The sequence below is a fragment of the Saccopteryx bilineata genome, chromosome 3, assembly GCF_036850765.1.
Source record: "Saccopteryx bilineata isolate mSacBil1 chromosome 3, mSacBil1_pri_phased_curated, whole genome shotgun sequence".
Lineage (NCBI taxonomy): Eukaryota > Metazoa > Chordata > Mammalia > Chiroptera > Emballonuridae > Saccopteryx > Saccopteryx bilineata.
The window spans coordinates 30,212,501-30,235,789 of record NC_089492.1 but is presented as its reverse complement, the minus strand read 5'-3'; the positions used below and the strand labels follow the sequence as shown (position 1 = coordinate 30,235,789).

The window sequence follows — 23,289 nt, the reverse complement described above, 5'->3', positions numbered from 1 at the left end:
ACAAAAGCGCGGTTCTGCTGGCAGGGACGGAAGCCATCTGGCCACCACTGGGCTCAGGTGTCAGCTCAATCTTGCCCAGCTGGGGAGAAGGGGGCGTGCAAAAGCAATCAAGCTCAGCTGCCGGCAGCCTGTAATCCAGCCTGCGGGAGAAGGGCGGGAACCCCAGAAAGGGTGGAGACCAGCCCCTGAGCAAGGGCACAGGAGCACAGCCTTGCCCTGCCCGTGCAACCTAGGCTTGCGGTCTGACTTGGTAGCCGGCTCCTCCCGCGGGGGTGGAGCCAAAAGCCCAGAATAGGTGGAGTTCCGCTACTGAGCTGAGCTTGGGCACGCAGTCCTGCCCGGCGGTAGAGCCAAGGCTAGCAGCCGTCCCTCAAACGAGCTCCTCCTGCAAGGGCAGGGCAAAAGCTTGGAAACAGGAGGAGACCCACAGCTGAGCAAAGGTGCTCACCAGTGCCTTCAGGACCGGGCATCACGTCACACACGGGGGCGGGGCAAAGGCCAAGGCCACCAACGCTTGTACACCCGAGCGCGTGATCACAGCCACTCTTGCGAAGAGAAAATGCGGAGGCAGAGAAATACAACACAAATAAACCAAGAGAAATCCCCAGAAAAGGACCTAAGTGAATCAGATATAACCAAATTACCAGATGCAGAGTTTACAATAACGATTGTTAGGATGCTCAAAGATATTAGAACAACCATAGATGGCCATTACAAAAACCTGAATAAAGAGATAACAAATATAAAAAAGGACATTGAAATAATAAAAAAGAATCAGCCAGAAATGACAAATACAATATCTGAAATAAAGAATACAATGGAAGGAATTAAAAGCAGGATGAATGAAGCAGAGAATCGAATCAGCGAGTTAGAGGACACAATAAATAAAGGCACGGAAGCAGAGCAGAAAAAAGAAAAGAGACTCAAAAAGTCGGAGGAAACTCTAAGAGAGCTCTGTGACAACATGAAGAGAAATATCATCTGCATCATAGGGGTTCCTGAAGAAGAAGAGAAAAAACAAGGGATAGAGACTTTGTTCAAACATATCATAGCGGAAAACTTCCCCCAGTTAAGGCAGGAAAACATTTCACATGTTCAGGAAGCACAGAGAACTCCATTAAGGAGAAACCCAAAGAAACCAACACCAAGACACATCATAATTAAAATACCAAAGCTAAATGATAAAGAGAAGATATTAAAAGCTGCTAGAGAAAAAAAGACTATCACCTACAAAGGAGCCCCCATAAGGATGACTTCTGACTTCTCAACAGAAACACTTGAGGCCAGAAGGGAATGGCAAGAAATATTCAAAGTAATGCAGAACAAGAACCTACAACCAAGACTACTTTATCCAGCAAGGCTATCATTTAAAATTGAAGGAGAAATAAAAAGCTTTACAGACAAAAAAAAAAAACCTCAAGGAATTCACTGAAACCAAACCAAGGCTGCAAGAAATGCTAAGGGACCTGTTGTAAACAGATCAAAGGGAAAAAAGAATATAGCAAAAGAGGAAAACAGTTTTTTTAAAAAAATGGCAATAAACAATTACATATCAGTAATAACCTTAAATGTTAATGGATTAAATGATCCAATCAAGAGACATAGGGTAGCTGCGTGGATAAGAAAACAGGACCCATACATATGCTGTCTACAGGAGACACACCTTAAATCAAAAGATGCACACAGACTGAAGATAAAAGGATGGAAAAAAATATTTCACGCAAATGGAAATGAAAAAAAGCTGGGTAAGCAATACTTATATCAGACAAAATAGACTTTAAACAAAGACCATAGTTAGAGATAAAAAAGGTCACTACATAATGATAAAGGGAGCAATCCAAAAGGAAGATATAACCATTATAAATATCTACTCACCTAATATAGGAGCACCTAAATATATAAAGCAGACTTTGATGGACTTAAAGGGCGAGATCAACAGCAATACTATAATAGTAGTGGATTTCAATACCCCATTAACATCATTAGATGGATCCTCAAGAAAGAAATTTAACAAAGAAACAGCAGACTTAAAGGACATATTAGATCAACTCGATTTAATAGATATCTTCAGAACCTTTCACCCTAAAACAGCAGAATATACATTCTTTTCAAGTGCTCATGGTACATTCTCTAGAATAGACCACATGTTAGGGCACAAAAGCAGTCTCAACAAATTTAAGAAGATTGAAATCATATCGAGCACTTTCTCTGATCACAATGGCATTAAACTAGAAATCAACCACAATAGAAAAATTGAAAAACATTCAAACACTTGGAAACTAAATAGCATGTTATTAAATAACGAATGGGTTCACATTTAGACCAAAGAAGAAATTTAAAAATTCCTAGAAACAAACGATAATGAGCATACATCAACTCAAAATTTATGGGACACAGCAAAAGCAGTCCTGAGAGGGAAGTTTATAGCATTACAGGCATACCTCAAGAAGCTAGAAAAAGCTCAAATAAACAATTTAACCCTGCATCTAAAAGAACTAGAAAAAGAACAGCAAGTAAAGCCCAGAGCTAGTAGAAGGAAGGAAATAATAAAGATCAGAGCAGAAATAAATGACATAGAGGCTAAAGAAACAATACAGAGGATCAATGAAACCAGGAGCTGGTTCTCTGAAAAGGTAAACAAGAGAGATGAAACTTTAATGAGACTCACCAAGAAAAAAAGAAAGAGGACTCAAATAAATAAAATTAGAGAGTGGAGAAATAACAACTGACACAACAGAAATACAAAATATTGTAAGAAAATACTATGAAGAACTGTATGCCAAAAAACTAGACAACCTAGATGAAATGGACAAATTCCTTGAATTATATAATCTTCCAAAAATCAATCTGGAAGAATCAGAAAACCTAAACAGACCAATTACAACAAATGAGACTGAAACAGCTATCAAAAAACTCCCCAAAAAGAAAAGTCCTGGGCCTGATGGCTTCACAAGTGAATTCTACCAAATATTCAAAGAACTAACTCCTATCCTTCTCAAGCTATTTCAAAAAATTGAAGAGGAAGGAAGACTTCCAAACTCCTTTTATGAGGCGAGCATAATTCTGATTCCAAAACCAGGCAAAGACAACACAAAAAAAGAAAATTATAGGCCAATATCCCTGATGAACTTAGATGCAAAAATCCTCAACAAAATATTAGCAAACCGGATCCAGCAATATATGAAAAAAATCATACACCATGATCAAGTGGGATTTATTCTGGGGAGGCAAGGATGGTACAATATTCGCAAATCAATCAGTGTGATTCATCACATAAACAAAAGAAAGGAGAAAAACCACATGATAATTATAATAGATGCAGAAAAAGCATTTGATAAAGTCCAGCACCCATTCATGATCAAAACTCTCAGCAAAGTGGGAATACAGGGAACATACCTCAACATGATAAAGGCCATCTATGACAAACCCACAGCCAACATCATACTCAATGGGCAAAAATTAAAAGCAATCCCCTTAAGATCAGGAACAAGGCAGGGGTGCCCCCTTTCACCACTCTTATTTAACATAGTCCTGGAAGTCCTAGCCACAGCAATCAGACAAGAAAAAGAAATAAAAGGCATCCAAATTGAAAAAGAAGAAGTAAAACTATCATTATTTGCAGATGACATGATATTGTATATAGAAAACCCTAAAATCTCAGTCAAAAAGCTACTGGACCTGATAAATGAATTCGGCAAGGTGGCAGGATATAAAATCAATAGTCAGAAATCAGAGGCATTTTTATACACTAATAATGAACTGTCAGAAAGAGAAATCAAGGAATCAATCCCCTTTACCATTGCAACCAAAAAAATAAAGTACCTAGGAATAAATCTAACCAAGGAGATTAAAGACTTGTACTTGGAAAATTATAAAACATTGATAAAAGAAATCAGGGAAGATAAAAATAAGTGGAGGCATATACCGTGCTCATGGTTAGGAAGAATAAACATCATTAAAATGTCTATATTACCCAAAGCAATTTATAAATTCAATGCAATAACGATTAAAATACCAATGACTTACTTCAAAGATATAGAACACATATTCCAAAAATTTATATGGAACCAAAAGAGAACACGAATATCCTCAGCAATCTTGAAAAGGAAGAATAAAGTGGGTGGTATCACACTTCTGGATATCAAGTTATATTATAAGGCCATTGTACTCAAAACAGCATGGTTCTGACATAAGAACAGGCACATAGATCAATGGAACAGAACAGAGAACCCAGAAATAAACCCACGGCTCTATGGACAACTGATATTTGACAAAGGAGGTAAGGAAATACAATGGAGTAAAGACAGCCTCTTCAACAAATGGTGTTGGGAAAATTGGACAGCTACTTGAAAAAAAATGAAACTAGACCACCAACTTACAACACTCACAAAAATAAACTCAAAATGGATAAAAGACTTAAATGTAAGCCGTGAAACCATAAGCATCTTAGAAGAAAACTTAGGCAGTAAGCTCTCTGACATCTCTTGCAGCAATACATTTGCTGATTTGTCTCCACAGTCAAGTGAAATAAAAGACAGGATAAACAAATGGGACTTTATCAAACTAAAAAAAAAAAAGGTTCTTCACAGCTAAAGACAATAAGAACAGAATAAAAAGACAAACTACACAATGGGAGAATATATTTGACATTGCGTCTGATAAGGGGTTAATAACCAAAATTTATAAAGAACTTTTAAACTTAATACCAGGAAGACAAACAATCCAATCCAAAAATGGGCAAAAGAAATGAATAGACACTTCTCCAAAGAGGACACACAGATGGCCAATAGGCATATGAAAAAATGTTCAACTTCACTAATGATTAGAGAAATGCAAATTAAACCCACAATGAGATATCATCTCACAGCAGTCAGAAGGGCGCTCATCAATAAAACAACACAGAATAAGTGCTGGCAAGGATGTGGAGAAAAGGGAACCCTCCTGCACTGCTGGTGGGAATGCAGACTGGTGCAGCCACTGTAGAGAACAGTATGGAGATTCCTCAAGAAAATAAAAATTGAACTGCCTTTTGACCCAGCTATACCACTGTTAGGAATATACCCCAAGAACACCATAGCACTGTTTGAAAAGAAGAAATGCACCCCCATGTTTATGGCAGCTTTGTTCACAATAGCAAAGATCTGGAAACAGCCCAAGTGCCCATCAGAGGACGAGTGGATTAAAAAGCTTTGGTATATATATATATACTATGGAATACTACTCAGCCATAAGAAATGATGACATAGGATCTTTTACAACAACATGGATGGGCCTTGATAACATTATACTGAGCAAAAGAACTAAATCAGAAAAAACTAAGAACTATAGGATTCCATACATAGGTGGGACATAAAGATGAGACTCAGAGACATGGACAACAGTTTTGGGGTTACAGGGTGGGGGGAGGAGAGGGAGAGGGTTGGGGGAGGGAAGGGGCACAAAGATCATGGCTTTTCAGCACTTGCCATATTCCCCCTTTAATGTATAGACAGACAGCAAATATTTACTTATGGTGTTTCCACTATAAAGACTGCTGTTTTAGGGACAAATGCTGATGAACTATTTCAGCAGTTCCTCCTTCTTCAAAGACTTATATGTCAACATAGAGCTCCATGTTTCATAGGACATACTCAAGCTCACTTCATGCTCCCTGGAGCTTTAGCGCAAGGGAATGCCCTTTTTTTTTCCTCTTTTATTTTTTTTATTGTTGTATTTTTTCTTTTATTTATTTATTTTTTGTATTTTTCTGAAGATGGAAATGGGGAGGCACTCAGACAGACTCCTGCATGCGCCTGACCGGGATCCACCTGGCATGCCTACCAGGGGGAAATGCTCTGCCCATCTGGGGTGTTGCTCTGTTGCAACCAGAGCCATTCTAGCACCTGAGGCAGAGGCCATGGGGCCATCCTTAGTGCCTGGGGTGGCTTTGCTCTGGTGGAGCCTTGGCTGTGGGAAGGGAAGAGAGAGACAGAGAGGAAGGAGAGGGGGAGGGGTGGAGAAATAGATGGACGCTTCTTCTGTGTGCTCGGACTGGGAATCGAACCCAGGAATCCTGCACACCAGGCCAAGGCTCTACCATTGAGCCAACCGGCCAGGACCTTGGAATGCCCTTGTTGATCAAGCTAACCAAAAGAAAATTATATAGAGCAACCATGACAGACCGAGCAAGTCAGTCTCATACTATTTATCTTCAGAACGCTGTAGCCCGGTGTAAACAGTTTCAACTTTCTTGGGAAGTAGCATGGCAGATTGGGAAATCCTATCCAGGGGGTCCTATACTGCCCTTTCATTTAGAGTTAACGCTCAAGGACCCCTACCAGGACAACTTTGGCAGATGGATGTTACTCATATACCTTCATTTGGCAAACAGTCGTATGTCCACATTACAGTGGATACATATTCCGGATCTATAGTAACCTCTGTCAGAACAGGAGAGGCTGCTAAGCATGTTATAGCTCATTGTATGCATTGTTCTATTAATGGATTTCCTAAACTGGCTAAACTGAAAATGCTCCTGCATATGGAGCAAAAGCATTCACTGTATTTTGTCATGCTTACAATCTTTAAAGTTAAGGTATTATTAAAGTGTATTCAGCATACATTTTAAGGTCAATTAAAAAAAAATTTTAAAGGGGGTAGTCATATCCTGGAACTCCTATGGGTCTACCATATCATACTTTTTACTTAAAAAAAATTTACATTTCTTTTGAATGCTGATGAACAGGAGCCATCAAATCTTTTTCACCTGCAAACTACTACCTTCTTTATTAGATCCAGCTAATAACACTGCTTTGTCTTTTTCCAAATAGCTCCAGATATATGGAAAGGATTTATATAGGTGGATGGGGATCCTCAAACCCCTCAGCGAGATCTTCTGAGCATGGCTTTTAAGATACCTAGAGGCAGAAAAAGCCCAATAGAGATCAGGGGAACTACCAACTTTTAGGATACACCCTTAAAGGCTCCAACGCCCCAAAGGGGTCTCATAGGATGCCATCTGGATCCTGCTTCAATATTGGAAAGGAAGGTCATTGAGCTAAAGCCTGCCAGGCTTACAAGCCTCTGCTGTGAGGAAACAGGGACACTGGAAGGTAGGCTTTCCCCTCGCTCCTCTAAGGGAGGGTTCAGTCTCTTCCAGCCCTGCTCCAGCCACCTATGACCTAACCTTGCCCAGAAAGCTGGGGTTTGCCACTGAAGGCTGAAGGTGCCCAGGGTCATCAGCCTCATCTACAACACTGTGGACGAGCCTAGGGTATTTCTTCCAAGCAGGTAAACTGATCTCATTTGCACAAGGGCCACTTAACTATGTTTTGCCTAAATAGTCAGGTTTTTTATTCTTCCCTCAAAGATCTCCGTTGTGGGTGTTGATAGTCCTATTTTCTGCTGCTTTGCTTAATATATAGTGTTTCCTTTATCCCTCCTACCTCAATGCCCCACTCATATTTCAGGCTGGGACCTACTCCTAATTTAGAGCTCTCTTTCCCCGTTTTGCCAACTTCTATTATGAATCTACCTTTGCCACCCAGCTTAGTGTATCCCAAGGTTCTCTTTACCATGCCACAGTCTCAGAGCTCCAGGGAAAAGCAACCTGGTCTCATCTCTCCAGGCAGAGGAGAACAGAAACTCCATATCCACGCATACTGCAAATGGCTTTTCCAGTCTACCTGAATCATTACCAGCTAGAAGCAGCGGTCATTGGGACTTGGACATGAGCTGCAAAGTATAAAATGGTGACAACTCCAGTACCATGCGGACTTTTCCTGGATGTGGACTTCTCCTGGACTCCTCCCTGTGACAGCTCCTAACAGACTGAACTGTGGTTGGGTTGCATTTTTCAGGGATTTGGCATGGTAATGAGGCCAACTTGGACTTGGTGAACATGTTAAGGACACTACCCTTTTATGGATTCTTGCTGTAATGGCCAAGAGTTTGCTTAAAGGCTTTTAATCACTGTAAAAAAATAGAAGACTGGATAAAGAAGATGGGGCACATATACACCATAGTATACTATTCAGCTAGAAGAAATGATGACATCGGATCACTTACAGCAGAATGGTGGAATCTTGATAACATTATGTGGAGTGAAATAAGTGAATCAGAAAAAACAAGAACTGCAGGATTCCATACATTGGTGGGGCATAAAAACGAGACTAAGAGACATGGACAGGAGTGTGGTGGTTACAGGGGGTGGGGCGAGGGAAGGAGGGAGAGGGGGAGGGGAGGAGTACAAAGAAAACTGGATAGAGGGTGATGGAGGATGATCTCTCTTTGGGTGATGGGTATGCAACAGAACTAAATGACAAGATAACCTGGAAATGTTTTCTTTGAATATATGTACCCTGATTTATTTATGTCACCCCATTAAAATAAAAATTTATTTATATAAAAAAAAGAGTGCAGGAGTAGTTATATAAGACAAAATAGACTTTAAGTCAAAAACTGTAACAAGAGACAAAGAAGGTCATCATATAATAATAAATGGGTCTATTTATCAAAAGGATATAAAAATTATAAATATAAATATATATTCAACATAGGAGAACCTAAGTATATTGAGCAAATACTAACAGATCTTATATCAAAAATAGACAACAATCAATAATGATAGAATGACAAAGGACATCAGTACTCCACTTTCAACAACAAATAGATTATCCAGACAGAAATATCAGTAAGTAAATGTTGAACTTGAAAATATTTCAGATGAAATGTACCTAACAATCATATAGAAAACATTACTTCCAACATCTGCAGAGTATACATTCTTCTCAAGTGTATATACAAAACATTCTCTGGAATGGATCATACATTAAGTCACAAAACAAATCTTAGCAGATATAAGAAGACTGGAACCATACTACATATCTTTTTTGACCACAATGGAATGAAACTAGAAAGCAATAGTAGGAAAACCAGAAAATTCACAATGATGTGGAAATTAAACAGTACATTATTGAAAAACCAATGGGTAAAGGAAGATCAAAAACCATCTTGAAACAGCTTAAAATGGGAACCCAACACATCAAAATTCAATTCATGATGCAGCAAAAATAGTGATAAGAGTGGGTAAATAAGCTCCTACATTAAACAATAAGAAAAATCTCAAAAGACCTCACTTCATACCTCAAAAAACTAGAAAAAGAATGAAAAACTAAGCCCAAAGTTAGCAGAAGAAAGGAAATAATGACAAGAAAATATATCAACAAAATAGAGAATAGTAAATCAATAAATTTAGGAGTTGATTTTTTAAAAGATAAACAAAATTGACAAAATTTCAGCTTGACTAAGAAACAAAGAAGACTCAAATAAACAAAACTAGAAATAAAAGAAAGATATAACCAACACCACTGAAATACAAAAGATCATAAGAGTGAACAAAAAAATCATACTGTGAACAATTATACATCAATAAATGATGATGTAAAACAAATGGATACATTCTTAGAAACATAAAACCTACCAAGATTGAATAATGAAGAAATTGAAAATATGAACAGAGCAGTTACTAATTAGAACAGTGAAGTAATCAAAAACCTTCAATGAAAAGACCTGAATCAGATGGTTTCACTGGTAAAGTCTACACAACATTTAAATAACTAATGCTAGTTCTTCCTGAACTGTTCCAAAAAATTGAAGAGAAGATGACACTTCTAAACTCACTTTACAAAGCCATGTAAAGACACTGTAAAAAAACTGTAGACCAATATCCCTGATAATAGAGACACAAAAAATTCTCAACAATTAATTAGCAAACAAAATTAAAACACATTAAAAGAAGCATACACTATGATTCAGTGTGATTTATCCCTATATTTCAAGGATGGTTCAACATACACAAAATAATAAATGTAATATACCACATTAATAGAATTAAAAACAAAAATATTATGATTATATTGCAGAAAAAGCATGTGACAAAATTCAACATTTTCATGATAGAAACACAACAATATATGATTTCACACATAGGTGGGGTATAAAACTGAGATGCATGAACATAGATAAAAGTAAAGTGGTTACTAGGAGGAGTGGGATGTGAGAGGATGATGTGAGGTAGGAGGGGTAGGGGAAGGGTGTAAAGAGGGACAAATATAAGGTGACAGAAAAGGATTTGACTTTGGGTGATGAGTATACAATATAATCAACAGTTCAAATTCTATAGAAATGTTTACCTGAAACCAATGTACTCTATTGATCAATGTCATCCTGTTTAATTGAATTTTCTAAATAATAATAAAAAATTAAATATAGAATTAACATGTTTCAACATAATAAAAGCCATATATGATAAGCCCAGAGCTAGCATCATACCCACTAAAGTCTGAAAGTTTTTCCTCTAAGACCAGGAACAGGAAAAATATACCCATTCTCATTACTCCTATTTGACTTAGTATTGAAAATCCTAACAGAAAAAATTAGGCAAGAAAAGTAAGTAAAAGTGAAAAGGAAGAAGTCAAATTGTTTGTTTGCAAATTACAAAAATTTTATATTTAGAAAGTCCTAAAGGCTCCACCAAAAACTGTTGGAATTAATAAATGGATTTAGTAAAGCAGCAGTATGCAAAATCAATGTACAAAAAATAAGTTGTGTTTCTATACACTAACCATAAACTGTCTGAAAAAAATAAGAAAAAATTCCATTTACAATAGCATCAAAACTAATAAAATACTTAGAAATAAATTTATCCAAGGAAGTGAAATAACTATCTGTACATTGACTGTTATCTGATATTGATGAAAGAGATTGAAAAAAAAAACAAATAAATGTAAATCTATCCTGTTTATGATTTGAAGGAATTAATATTTTTAAAATAACCATACTATTCAAAATCATTTAAAGATTCAATGTGTGCCTTATGAAAATTCCAATGATGATTTTTATAGAAATAGAAAAATTCTAAAATTTATATGGAACCAGAAAGATTCACAGAGCCAAAGCAATTCTGAGAAAGAACAAAGCTAAAAGCATTATATTTCCTGATTTCAAACTATATTACAAAGCTATAGTAGTTAAAAGTGTGGTACTCACATGAGAACAAACACGTAGATGAACTGAAAAGACTCTAGATCTCATAAATTAATTCTCACATATAAGAGCCCAGAAATAAACCTATGCCTGTAAGTCATTTCATATTTGACAAAGGAGGCAGAAACATACAAACTATTCAATAAATGTTGTTGGGGAAACTGGACAGACAGATATGTGTGAAGAAATGAAACTACACCACCTTCTTACCCCATACACAAGAATGAAGTCAGAATGGATTAAAGATTTAAATATTAGACTCAAAATCATAAAAATCCTAGAAGAAAACATAAACAATTAAATCTCAGACATTTCTTGTATTAATATTTTTTTTCTGATATATGACCTCAGGCAAAACTAAAGAAAAATAAATAAATGGTATTACATCAAACTAAAAATATTTTGCACAGCAAAGTAAACAACAAAATGAAAAGACAATCCACTGAATGGAAGAACATATTTGCAAATGAAATATCTGATAAGGGGTTAATATCCAAAATTTATAAAGAACTTATACAACTCGACACCAAAAAAAAGAAGAAATCTAATTTAAAAATTGGCAAAGGACCTAAATAAACACTTCTCCAAAGAATTCATATACATGGCCAATGGACATATGAAAAGACATGCAGCATCACTAATCATCAGAAAAGTGCAAATTAAAACCACAATGTATATCACCTCACACCTGTCAGAAGGTTATCGTCATCCATGTGTGACAATCCTGGGGAATGACAGGATTGTTCCCTTAATATGTTTTCCCAGGAAAGGTTCTGATTGGCCTAGTTTAGGTCACCTGACCACCTTTGAGCAATCACTGTGGCCATGGTGACATCACCCACAAAAGCTGGATTTGAGGTTTGGAGAAAAGAGCATTCTGACACTTCATTTAGGTAAAGTTTGTATTTCCTGTGACATACCCAGAGAACTCCCTTCCACAGAACAGTCCAGGGATATCAGTCTGGTCTAGAGGATGTTCTCTGGGTAGCTTTCCCTAGTTTTCCTCACGCTCTCAACCTTGTCATACTGTAACTCCAGTACCATCACCTTCCACAGTTTCAATAAAACTGCCCTTAGGAAACCACATCGCCTGGATCTAACCTTCAGACTCCAGGTGCAATTGCTTCTGGGCGACAATCCCCATCCTGCTGTATCTGTCACGGATGCAGAGCAAATTGCAGCCAGGTCAGGATGACCAGTCATCCTCATCTATCTAGTGCTTGCCTTGTCACAGGGCCAGGAGGCACTGAGCACAGAAGGCTGGCCAGGACCCACGCATCGGGGACAGAGCCGCTAGGTCTGCCAGACCTTTCGTCACCTGCCCACACTGGGCCAAGTAGGAGTAAGGCTGTAGAACTGGGAGCACCTCCTGAATGAAGTGGAAATGGGGACAGAAACTTCCCCAACAAATGAGGGACAAGGTCATCGAAAGGAAGGAGACAGTGGTCAGGCCTGTGCGGATGCAAATGAACACAGCAGTGACACCAACGACCGACTGGTCCTTGCAAAGGGCACTCTGGACTTACTGAGCTTTTTGGCACGAGTCACCTGGTACAGTTTGAGTCACCAGCTTTGTGTAGTTTCCCTCACCGGTTCCATGAAGAAGAGTTTCCATTCACAAGATCAGGGCGGGGGATGCTGCAGAATTTTTTGCCGGAGAACCCAGAGAGCACATGAGTCAGTTGCCGGCCAAGGCCCTTGGCCCTGTGGCAGGTCAGCCAGGGAGGAGGGGCTGACCCTGCTGAGAGGAAAGAACCCAGCCGGGAGCTTAGAGGGCCAGGCCAGATTATAAACACACTGGGAAAGTGTGGGAAAGGGAGACCTTCCTGACCCCTTTTCTCTCCTGGCTCTGCCCCCCGAGAAGGTCCAGAGTGGACGCAGTGAGCAGGGATGCAGAGCTGAAGGACAGGGTGGTCAGGGGAAGGGGCAGGCCTCACCCTTCCCACCACAGGTTTGCCTAGGATGTGTGACAGGCCCAGCCAGGCAGGCCTGGAGCTTAGATGGGACAAGAGATTGGGCTTTGGACTGGACGTCACTATCTGAAAACTGAGAGCTGAGTGATTAGAAAGGCTATAGGACCTACAAGATTTCATTGACAGAGAAGAATGGTGGCTGAAAGCAGGGTGGTTGGAGAACATTTGAGAGAGAACAGAGTTCTGTTTCAGTCTGCACGCCACAAAGTCCAGAGCATTCAGTAAGCTGGTTATGTTTAGTAACTATCTTCTTTAGGCCAAGCATGGTCCTGGGCATGAGGGATAGCACAGTGAACACAGCACCCAGCATTCCTCATGCCCTGCTGGAGCTTTCATGAGAGTGGAATTCCAGGTCAGTGCCCGTTCAGAGCTACGAGACTGAGGCCTCCCTGTGCTCCTGAGACCCTGACTCATGGATACCCTCTGCTGGTCCTCCAGCCCCTCAATTATGTGGGGCCGAGTTCTACATAGAATGTCCTTCTCCATGTTCTCACCCCAGCCCTTTATCCCACAACCCTCTGCACTGGGGATGCGTGTTCGTCGGTTAACTAAGATTTATTAAACACCTGCTATGTGGCAGGCCCTGTGCTAAATAAAGATGAGGATGACACACACAAAAATTTTTTTTAAAGCTTCTGCACAGCAAAATCACTTAGCAGTCCCTGTTATCAGATCAACTGGGGAGATATCACAGTGCCTATGTTCAAGTAACCCTCATTTTATAATTGTTCTATTTTATTACTTGTCAATCTCTTACTGTGACTAATCTATTTATAAGTTAAATTTCATCACAGGTATGGAGATATAGTATATATAGTATATATAGGGTTTGACACTATCTGCAGTTTACCACATCCATTTCGTATCTGGAAAGTATCCCTGCAGATAAAAAAGGACTACTATATTATATACATAGAAGTTACAAACAGAATGAATTTTAAATGTTCTCACCACACAAATATACATAAAAGATAATTATAATATATGTCAGGTGATAAAGGTGTTAACTAACCCAGTGGTGGTAATCATTTTGCAAAATATATCAACTCCTCATGTTGTCCTTCTTCAACTTACATAATTTTAGATGTAAATTATATCACAATAAAATGGAAAAGAATTTCAGGGAAAATCATTCGCACTCTAGAATTCTGCACCCTCTCAAACTATGTATCACATAGAAGAGGAGAATAAACAGACTTTAAATTAGGCCAAATGTAAAAAAAAAATTCATATATATATACACACACACACACACACACACACACACACACACACACACACTCAGGAAGCGACATGAAATTTTACTCCAAAACAACAAAAACAAGAAAGAAAAAGAGAATGAAAAAAGAGAAGAGAAACAACAGAAGGGAATAGTAAAACACGAAAGAGAAATACACAGTCTGTAGGAAACCAAGAATCTAACACAGGACAAAATTAGGGGAATTCTTAGGATGATGCTGAAAAGGAAATTTTAGGCGCAGAAAACAATAGTCTGGAGCAGAGCAGAAGGATGGAGGACAGACGTCAGCTTGCGGAGAAGAACGACAACCTAACTAGATTCTCCAGTAGACCTACTGTGAGTCTTTGAATGGACTGATGTAATGATGTACTTGACTGTATTGTATTACATCAGCAAAAGATTCAGGGACAAAATCGTAACAGTTCATAGAAAACTGAGAAAATGACAAAGTAATTATCAACTTCAGGAAAAACAAGCAGATCCAAAGAAAACATTATTGTCATACCCTATATCAATTAATTGTTAATAAAAATATAAACTTTTGACTTAACCAAAAATTTAAATTAAGTGTATGTTTGGGGTGTTTAAAGCTATTACACCTTCATATTTTTAGTAGATAGTCAATAACAACTAAATTAATAATGTTTGAAAGTAGTAATGCATGTGATTTAGAAACATGAGGTGAACATCAGGAGAATCAACTAAAAAGATTTGATTTGACAATGATTATACCTCTGGGAGCAGAAATTGTCTTTGGGATGCTAAGTGGGATAAGAAACTGCTAATTTTCATTATAAGCTTTGAAAATCTATTTGAACTTTAAATCTATGTACATCCATCTGTTTCATAAAATTAAAAATTGTTTTAGCCATGTAGTTAAATTTTTATTACAAGATACATTTTAAAGTGATATAATTATCATTTTTCAGCTTCTTTTGGATGATTCTCTTATCAGTATGCCCTAGCATGGCTATTCATAATTCTAGATCCTCAGTTCACCCTAAATTTACTACTAATGCATGTTTTAATACATTTTGGCCAGTAGATAAAAGCAAAGATAAGTGATTTGATTAAATCTATACACATAGCAAGTGTTCTCAAAAAGCTGTTAGATTTCTTCTTTTGCATTTAGGAATTAATGCCAAAAGTTATAGGTTGAAAAATAAAATTTACCACTGAAGTATAAGCATTATTCATGCAAATTATAGCGACATTCATAAAATTTATGTGCAAGGTAATCTGTTAGATGGTTATTCAAATGTGACAAAGTAAAGTTGAAAGTAAAATCCAACATCTGGGGCCAGAATACTGTCATCAGGAGAGTTAGATGTACGTGTCCATGAATCATCATGTCCTTGAGGACCTCTGCTTTTGAAAATGCTGTTTTTCCTAAGAGTTATCTTTGCTTGAAATGAATTTCCAAAATCAGTAATTGATAACATCCTTACTTATCTTTGTTAAAGTTATAGATTTACCCACTTAGAATTCATAAGAGTACTTGACCGTTTCAGGGTTGCTCAGGAAAAAAAATTGTCAAAAGTGCTAATGATGGTTCATTTTATGTGTCAACTTGACTGGCATAGGTGTTTGGTCAAACATTCTGGTTGTGTCTGAGAGGATGTTTTTGGATGAAATAAACATTTAAATTAATAGACTGAGTAAAGCCGACTGTTCTTCCCAATGCGGGTGAATCTCGTCCAATCCATTGATGTCCAGACTAGAACAAAAAGACAGAACGAGGGAGAATTTTCTCTTTCTGCATGGCTGTCTTTCAACTGGGACATAGGTCTTCTCTGGCCTTCAGACTTCCACTCAGACTAGAACTTATATCTTCAGCTCTCCTAATTCTCAGGCCTTCAGATTCAGACTAGAACTGTAGCATGGGCCCTCCTGAGCCTGCAGTCTGTCAACTGAAGCGTAGAGACTTCTCAGGCTTTATATGTGAGTCAGTTCCCTATAATCAATATTCAATATCCCATCCTACCTCTCTGTCTCTCTCTCTCTCTCTACACACACACACACACACACACACACACCACTGGTTCTGTTTTTCAGAAAAACCAAGACTAACACAGTGTTTTTATATAACTTTTTTGGAGGAAAGTACAAACTTCAGTTAAACTGATATTTCTAAATATTCAAAATATACAGTCATGCAAACCAAAGTCATAGCTCTAGTTTTTATTTGACTTTAAGTCTTTTGGCTTGAATGTAACAGGAATTAACTAATGCTAATCTAGGCCAAATGGAGTTTTAAAAAGAAAGGTGAGGAGGGATTTATTTAAGGAGACACCAGTCTCTCAGTGCTGTTGAGGGTGGAAGAGCTGCTGCAGCCCACGAGGGAGCTGGAACAGGATGTGGGAAGCCATTTCATGTTCCCATCTCGACTTATCTCAAGACATTTGTTTTATTTATTTTTCTCTCTTCTGACAAACTATCACTGTTACTCTGTTCACAAAGTGATAAGCATGCCATTATTCAAGAAGTTTTACTTCTTAATTCATGAGACCAGCTCATGTAAGGATGAAACTCTTGATACTAACTCTAGATTCCTATTTGGGTCAGGTACACCTCTCAATCCAAGTATTTACCATCAGGAGTATAGAGTCATGTTGTACAAGCATGACTGTCATCCCCTATGCCTGTGACTATGTGGATGAGATTTAGGAGTGTTAGAAGTCCTGAAATAAGAGAATAATGCTGAAACTTTCCTTTCAATTTACGTTCGGATCTACTAAGTGTTCAGCACTGGGGATGTAATTCTGAAAAAGACAGACATGTTTCTTGCCTTCACAAACCTTACTATCTAGTTGGGTATATTGGCACAGGTAAGGGCTTGGTGAGGACTGGGTTTATGGACTTAAATTGACAATGTACTGTAGTGCAGCACGTAGTACTATGCAGACAACAACAACCAAAAAAGGTGTTGTGAAAGCAATTGAGAAGAGGTCTCTTCCTCAGATTTAGGAGGCCAGTGGTGTCTTTCTGTAAAATATCACATTAATGCCAAGACTATAAAGATACATAGGGGTTAGCCTGGTCAAATGGATGAAGAAAAAAATGTAACAGAAATGACCAAGATGTAAACACAGAGATAATGTTGATGGATCCAAAACAAAGTAATATTAGAATGTTGATGGGTGTCTTCCTTTGGATTTCCCCAAACTCAAATCCTGAGACAAGATAAGATGAAATTAGTCCTCTATGCTAGTATCACTCTTAACAGCTTTTCCCCAGAAGATGGTGAACAGCAGTCAATAGGCTTGCATTCTCTCTGTGTAGCAACTCCAGAAGAAAAACAGCACCTTTTTCTATGTGGTTTTAGGAAAAAGTTCCGGCATTGATTTTTATAGAAACAGTTTGGGGCACTGGGTCCATCACTAGGAACAAATATCTGGAATATTCTGTTGGTCAGGAATTGAGAAAGGCTACACTTGATTTACATGACCAAACAGTAAGTGAGGATGAATAGTGCTTCAAAAGATAATACAGCAATATTACCAGGAGAGGAGTTAAGCAGGCAAAATCAACACATGTCTACTAAAATTTGGGGTGTTATTCCTTCAATATTTATTTTATACTTGGAGGTGTGTTATGTATTATACAGACTTAACAACAAAGAACTTTTGGGAGGGAGGTGGTACTTGAGTTTATCCAATGACTCTCTCCTGTCAGAGCAGTAATTTGGCTATACAGGATGAATTGCAAAAAGTAAAAACTTAAATCATCCGCACTTTGATTATCAGTATATCATAAAAATCTACACATAAAGAGCATAGTCATTCTTAATCCATATTGGTTCACAGACATTTTCTATAGATATTTCTTAAAATCTCATGAATTTAATAGACCTGGTCCTTAGCAAAAATGTTTGTACACACATACTTCTTTCTAGGGATTCACAGTCTACATGAAGCCTAAATCAAACCTCCAACCTAGATTAACTGAACATTTTCAAAGCCCTTGGCTCCCTTGCAAGTAAACAGATAGTCCTTTTCATAGCTATAATGTAGAAATGCCATTTAGATGAATTTGTTGATTTTTAGTTTTAAACTGCTGAAATTATAAAGATACATAAATACTAAACGTTATTTTCATAGTGCATTCTTGTTCAATTCAGTGTCACAATCTTAAATCAAGGCAGATAAACTGTATTCAATTTCTGGTGAGGATACAAGGGCAAAAAAATTAAGTTTTTCTGAAGCTTTTGAATATTGTTTACTCCCATAATAAAGAAGGCAGCTTGCTGCCTAATAAGATGAGGCCTGGAGGTGTCTTTATCAATTTGCTCATCCCTTGAAGGGAAAAGAACACATAACATATTTTAAAAACAAATCCAAGAGTAAGACATACATGAATACAATGCATTTACACCGAGAGCACATTTCTATACTATGCCAAATAAAGAATCTTTGTAGAAATTTATTCCTTCTACTTTGCCTTCTCTCAATAATATGTTCAAGAATTCAATATGCCTATGTTGATAGGAAGCACTTTAGGATTTCTCTGCCTTTTTTGATAAATAGTATTATAAATAACCATAAATGTGTGAAATGTTAAAATGCTAAATTTGTAGGTTTATCAGATAAAATCAGGATGCCCAGTTAAATTTGAATTTTAGATAATCAAAAATTATGTTTTAGGATAAGTATGTACCAAATATTGCATGAAATACATTTATCCAAAAAACTTATTGTTGTTTATTTGAAATTCAAGTTTAACTGGGCATTCTGAATTTTAATTTCCTAAACCTGGCAACCCTATAAACTTGCAAATAATATTGTTTTATTCACTGTAAATAAACATTTGATTTACATATTATAGTCGTTTTGGTACAGGCATCTCATTTTATTGTGATGTATGTTTTCTAGCTAAGAATATACAATTATCTTCTCATTGAGGTTGTAATAGAATACTTCAAGCTTTTTTTTTTTCTTCCTTTCTATAAACAGTTTCAACTCAAATCCCTTTTAACTCCCAAAGAACTTTATGAAAGAAAGCTAGGCAGAGATAGATGTTTCTTTATTCCCAATTGGTTTCAGATCAATTTTTTTTAGCATTTGCGAAAATAGTATTAAAAGTTTCTAAAGTAACTTATATATATGATTTTAAATGATTAGTCTTCGAAAGCAGAAACTTTCAAAACGAACCATTATGTAGAGATGAAATCAGTGAGCCTAGAAAATGAATAATTCATTTTTAAGTAAATGAGAAATTATTTTGTGCTGTTCCTTATATATTTTCACATTTATACTTAAATAGTAATTTGCGATACACAGGGTATTGTGGTTTTCAATATCACAGACACATTTGTTGCTGTGGTTTTGCAATATCATTCCCTAATGCTTTCCTCAATTGTGGTTTTCATAATCATTGTTTGATAGTCATGTAGCTGTGGTTTGGGGCTGCTATAACCATTTGGACAGAGATAATTGCTTATAGGTTTTGCTGTCTTTTTCTTTTATAACCTTAGTGAATTAAACTAGAAAAAAGAAAAAATTAACTTTAAATATCATTAACATTCTCATTATAAATGATGAGAATACACAAAATATAATAGTATCTTTTAGTTTAATTCATTCATTTTGGCTATAATTAACATATATATTTATAAATTTAGATAAACTATATCTATTTCAAATAATGGAGTCTGGCTATTTTATCAATCTTGCCTTCAATTCCCTGACTTTTTGCTCCTTTTAGTTTTTAAAGTGAGTATTTGGCTGAGGTTTATTTGTTTCTCTTTTGCTTTGCATATTTAACCATTTCAAATGCCAAAAGAAACACTAACTGTTATGATATTTTAATTCCAATGGGCATTCCTTTTGGGTGATATAAAAAAGTCAGCCATTTCTGTAAAAAGATCTTTAAAAGCCATAATATATAATGCATCAATTCTAAGCACACCAATTTAATTGTAATGAATTGAAAATTAAGAAGACAATAATCTGTAGTTCTCTGTCTGCTTATTCATTCCAAAACACAAACACAAGTAACCCTGCTTTTCCTGGTAGTTACAGCTTTAATTTGTTGGTTCTTCAGGGGAGGGACTATGTCAATTTAGTGTATTCTCCACTGCAAAGAACCATGTATTCTTACAACCTCATATGGTAACAATACTAATGATAATGTAATATAATTCACAATTGGTCTTCAGCTTTGTATTAAAATTCTCTCAGCCATACCCTTCATAAGATAACTCTGTATACTTTCCAGAAGATGTCCTGATGAGGTTATAAGTGACACTGATTACAGTGCCTCCTGCACACACCCCGCAGCCTGCATTATGCTCAATCAGCCCAGGCTCTCTCCTGACCCTCAGACCCTTTCAGAGTTTGGTGGGGCTCACACCAGTGCTAGTCAACCAAACAAAGGGGAGCACAATTTCAGATCAGAATGGATGCTCTCACAACCTGGGGGAAGTCAGCAATATCTGTTAACTGCAGTGGAGTTTATTAGTAAATACTGATTACATAAAGCAGCCGGTTACAATGCCACTTGGCTATAAGCTACTTCCAGCCCACCCAGGAGAATATATTTAATATTCAGTGTGTATGAAACTCTGAGAAACTAAGCTAGCCTCATGCAGCTTAACTTGGACAAAATAATAACTATGCAAATTATTTCAAAATTTGTTCTTCTTTTGGCTTGCACTTTCCAACATACTACCCATACAAAAATTGAGTAAGAATTAAACAAAACTTTAAACGCCAAAGAACCATGAAATAGTCATTGGGTCTTACCTGCTTAGGAAATTATGGCAAGATCAAATCTTTTATTAGTCGCCGGCTGCTTCCCTGTGGCAGAACTAGAAGAATTAAAGGTCATGGGGCTGGGGAGGGACATCAGAACTTCCACAGACTTCCTCAAAAAGTTAGTGTCTGATGAGAAATGGTTCATTTCCCAACTAGGACTAATCCCCTAGTTCATGGTCCCACTTTTCGATGTGAGAAAAATATCTGCCTGTCTCCAAATTTGGAATTTTTACAATCTGACATGAAACTCGAGGTGAGACAGAGCACTTTAAGGACGCCGCTAGGCAGCATCCCATCTGCGCGGGCCAAGTGGGGGATGGTCCGTGTCCATGGCGGTCTCCAGGGAACCTTGAGAGCAATGAAATGGTCTCCCGAGAGCCTGGGCAGATGAGAGGACTTAACTGGCCCCAAGACACACAGTTGGCATTTGTGATCAGCTGGCTCTCGCCGAGGGTTTTGCCAGTGGCCTAACCTTTCTGCCAAGAAGCTGGAAGGGCGGGGGGGGGGGGGAGTGGAGGCCAGGGGAGGGGGCGGCATAACTGGGAGCACAAAGTTTATGGAGACTGAGATTTCTTTGTGCCCCGCCGAATAAGCGAGGCGTGTGAGAGGAGAGTTGGGGGTCCATCAAAGGGGGCTGTTGGAAGAAGTTGCCAGGAGGGGTGCTCCGGCGGATGCCTAGAGCTGACGCTGTGTCAACTGCAGAAGGTGGCCTCCTTCCAAGCCTTCCCCGCGCTTCTCACCCCTCAACCCCCCACCGCGCTCCACTGCACCCCACCCGACCTAGGCTGGGGCCCTGGTCTGCGTCCGGACTGGCTTTAGATGCAGCCAATCCTCCTTTCGCTGATGGAATAGTCTCCCCTCCCCACAACCCCGGCGCGCCCCTCCCTCGCGCGCCTCGCCACCTCCCGCGGCAGAGCGCGAGCTGCGCGGCCCGGGGCGGCGGCGGCGGCGGCGCTCGGGAATCTGCCCCGCACGCCGGGGCGAGGGGACAGCGAGCGCGCTCCTCCTCCCGCGCCTTCCGTCCCCGCTCCCCTCGGCTCGCTCTCCTTTCCCTCCCTCCTTCTCTTCCTTCTTTCCGGGTGCCCCCTTTCCCTCTCCTCTCTCCCCGTCCATTCGTTTGTAAATTCCCCTTCTCCCCCCACCCCCGGAGCTCCCCCGCCCCCCGCCCCTCCCCGCTGTCACACTCTCTCGGCCCCCCCTCCGTCTTCTCATTTGCCTGCTCATCTCCAAACGTGGCTCCGCGGCTCCCGGAGGAGCCCAGCTCCCGGATCCCGCGCGCCCGGAGCACCTGGAGTCCGGCCGGCGGCGGCCCGAGCCTGGCCAGCGGCGGCGGCGGCGGCGGGAGAGGCGGGAGCCGAGAGAGCGGCAGCCGGGACCGCGGGCACCGCGGGAGCCCCGGGAGCAGCGGCCGCCGCCGAGATGTCCCGGCGAAAACAGAGCAAACCCCGGCAAATCAAACGTAAGTTTGTGCGCGGGGCTGGGAGTTGGAGGGATTATTTCTGGGGAGGGGGGCGCGCGGGGCGGGAAAGGGAGGGAGACTCGGGGCGATCCTCTCCCAGGGCCCCCGATTTGTCAAACTTTGCCTGAGCAGCTGGAGGGACTAGTCAGGCACAGACAGACAGACAGACAGCCCGAGCGCCGACCAAGAAAGAGGCTGCGACGAACATCCCACGCCTTCTCCGCTCAGCCTCCGCGCTCCCGGCTTTCTCTATAATTCGGACCCGGTCCGCACTTGGGCACCGCGGCTTCCTCGCCGAGCCTCACAGGGCAGCCCCGCTCATTCAGATCATTGTTATTATTATTGTGGTTGTTGTCATTGTTGCGATGGACGTGGCGTTACACTTGGGGACCACTTTTAGCATCGAGGGTGAGAACTTAGTTCTCCGAAAAGCTGGTGGAGACCTCGAGGCCAGGAGGCCGTCTCCAGGCGGTGGGAAATCAGTGTCCGGGGCTCCTGCGCCTGGGCGGTGCCAGAGCCACGCCAAACCCGAAGCGAAACAAAAAGTAGGTGTAAAAGTTCGCGCCTCTGCAGCGGGCGACCGTGCGCTTCCGCCCTGCGGGAGCCGGGCTGGCGACGAGCAAGGCGCGCCCCTGGGCTCCGGGCCCGTCCGGGGTTGGTCGCGGGGACCGTCTGCCTTGGCCGAGCGGGGATTCGGTGTGCAGATGGCCCAGGAGGTGCGCTGAGTCCTTGCTGGGAGGGGCCGCCAGTCACTTCCCGGCACCTAAGCTGCGAGTTCAAGGCCGCGGGTGCGCAGGACGGAGCGTGACCTGGAGCCCCAGAGCCCCTCGGCGTCTG

General features: G+C 39.7%; 1 protein-coding gene and 1 long non-coding RNA gene across 3 annotated transcripts in view; one reads left to right on the top strand and one right to left on the bottom strand.

The window, feature by feature from the left end:
- The window catches only part of LOC136328483 (uncharacterized), a 31,591-nt gene extending 10,260 nt beyond the window's left edge, over positions 1-21,331 (bottom strand). The window contains exon 1 of the long non-coding RNA XR_010730057.1: positions 20,982-21,331. This is a non-coding gene — a long non-coding RNA (uncharacterized lncRNA). The remainder of the gene's footprint in view (positions 1-20,981) is intronic.
- Positions 21,332-22,178: 847 nt separating this feature from the next.
- ZFPM2 (zinc finger protein, FOG family member 2) overlaps positions 22,179-23,289 on the top strand; it is a 493,438-nt gene continuing 492,327 nt past the window's right edge. For both annotated transcript variants that reach the window (XM_066265837.1, XM_066265836.1), the window contains exon 1: positions 22,179-22,452. In XM_066265837.1, the coding sequence (XP_066121934.1) occupies positions 22,413-22,452 (40 nt within the window). In that variant the 5' untranslated portion in view covers positions 22,179-22,412. The remainder of the gene's footprint in view (positions 22,453-23,289) is intronic.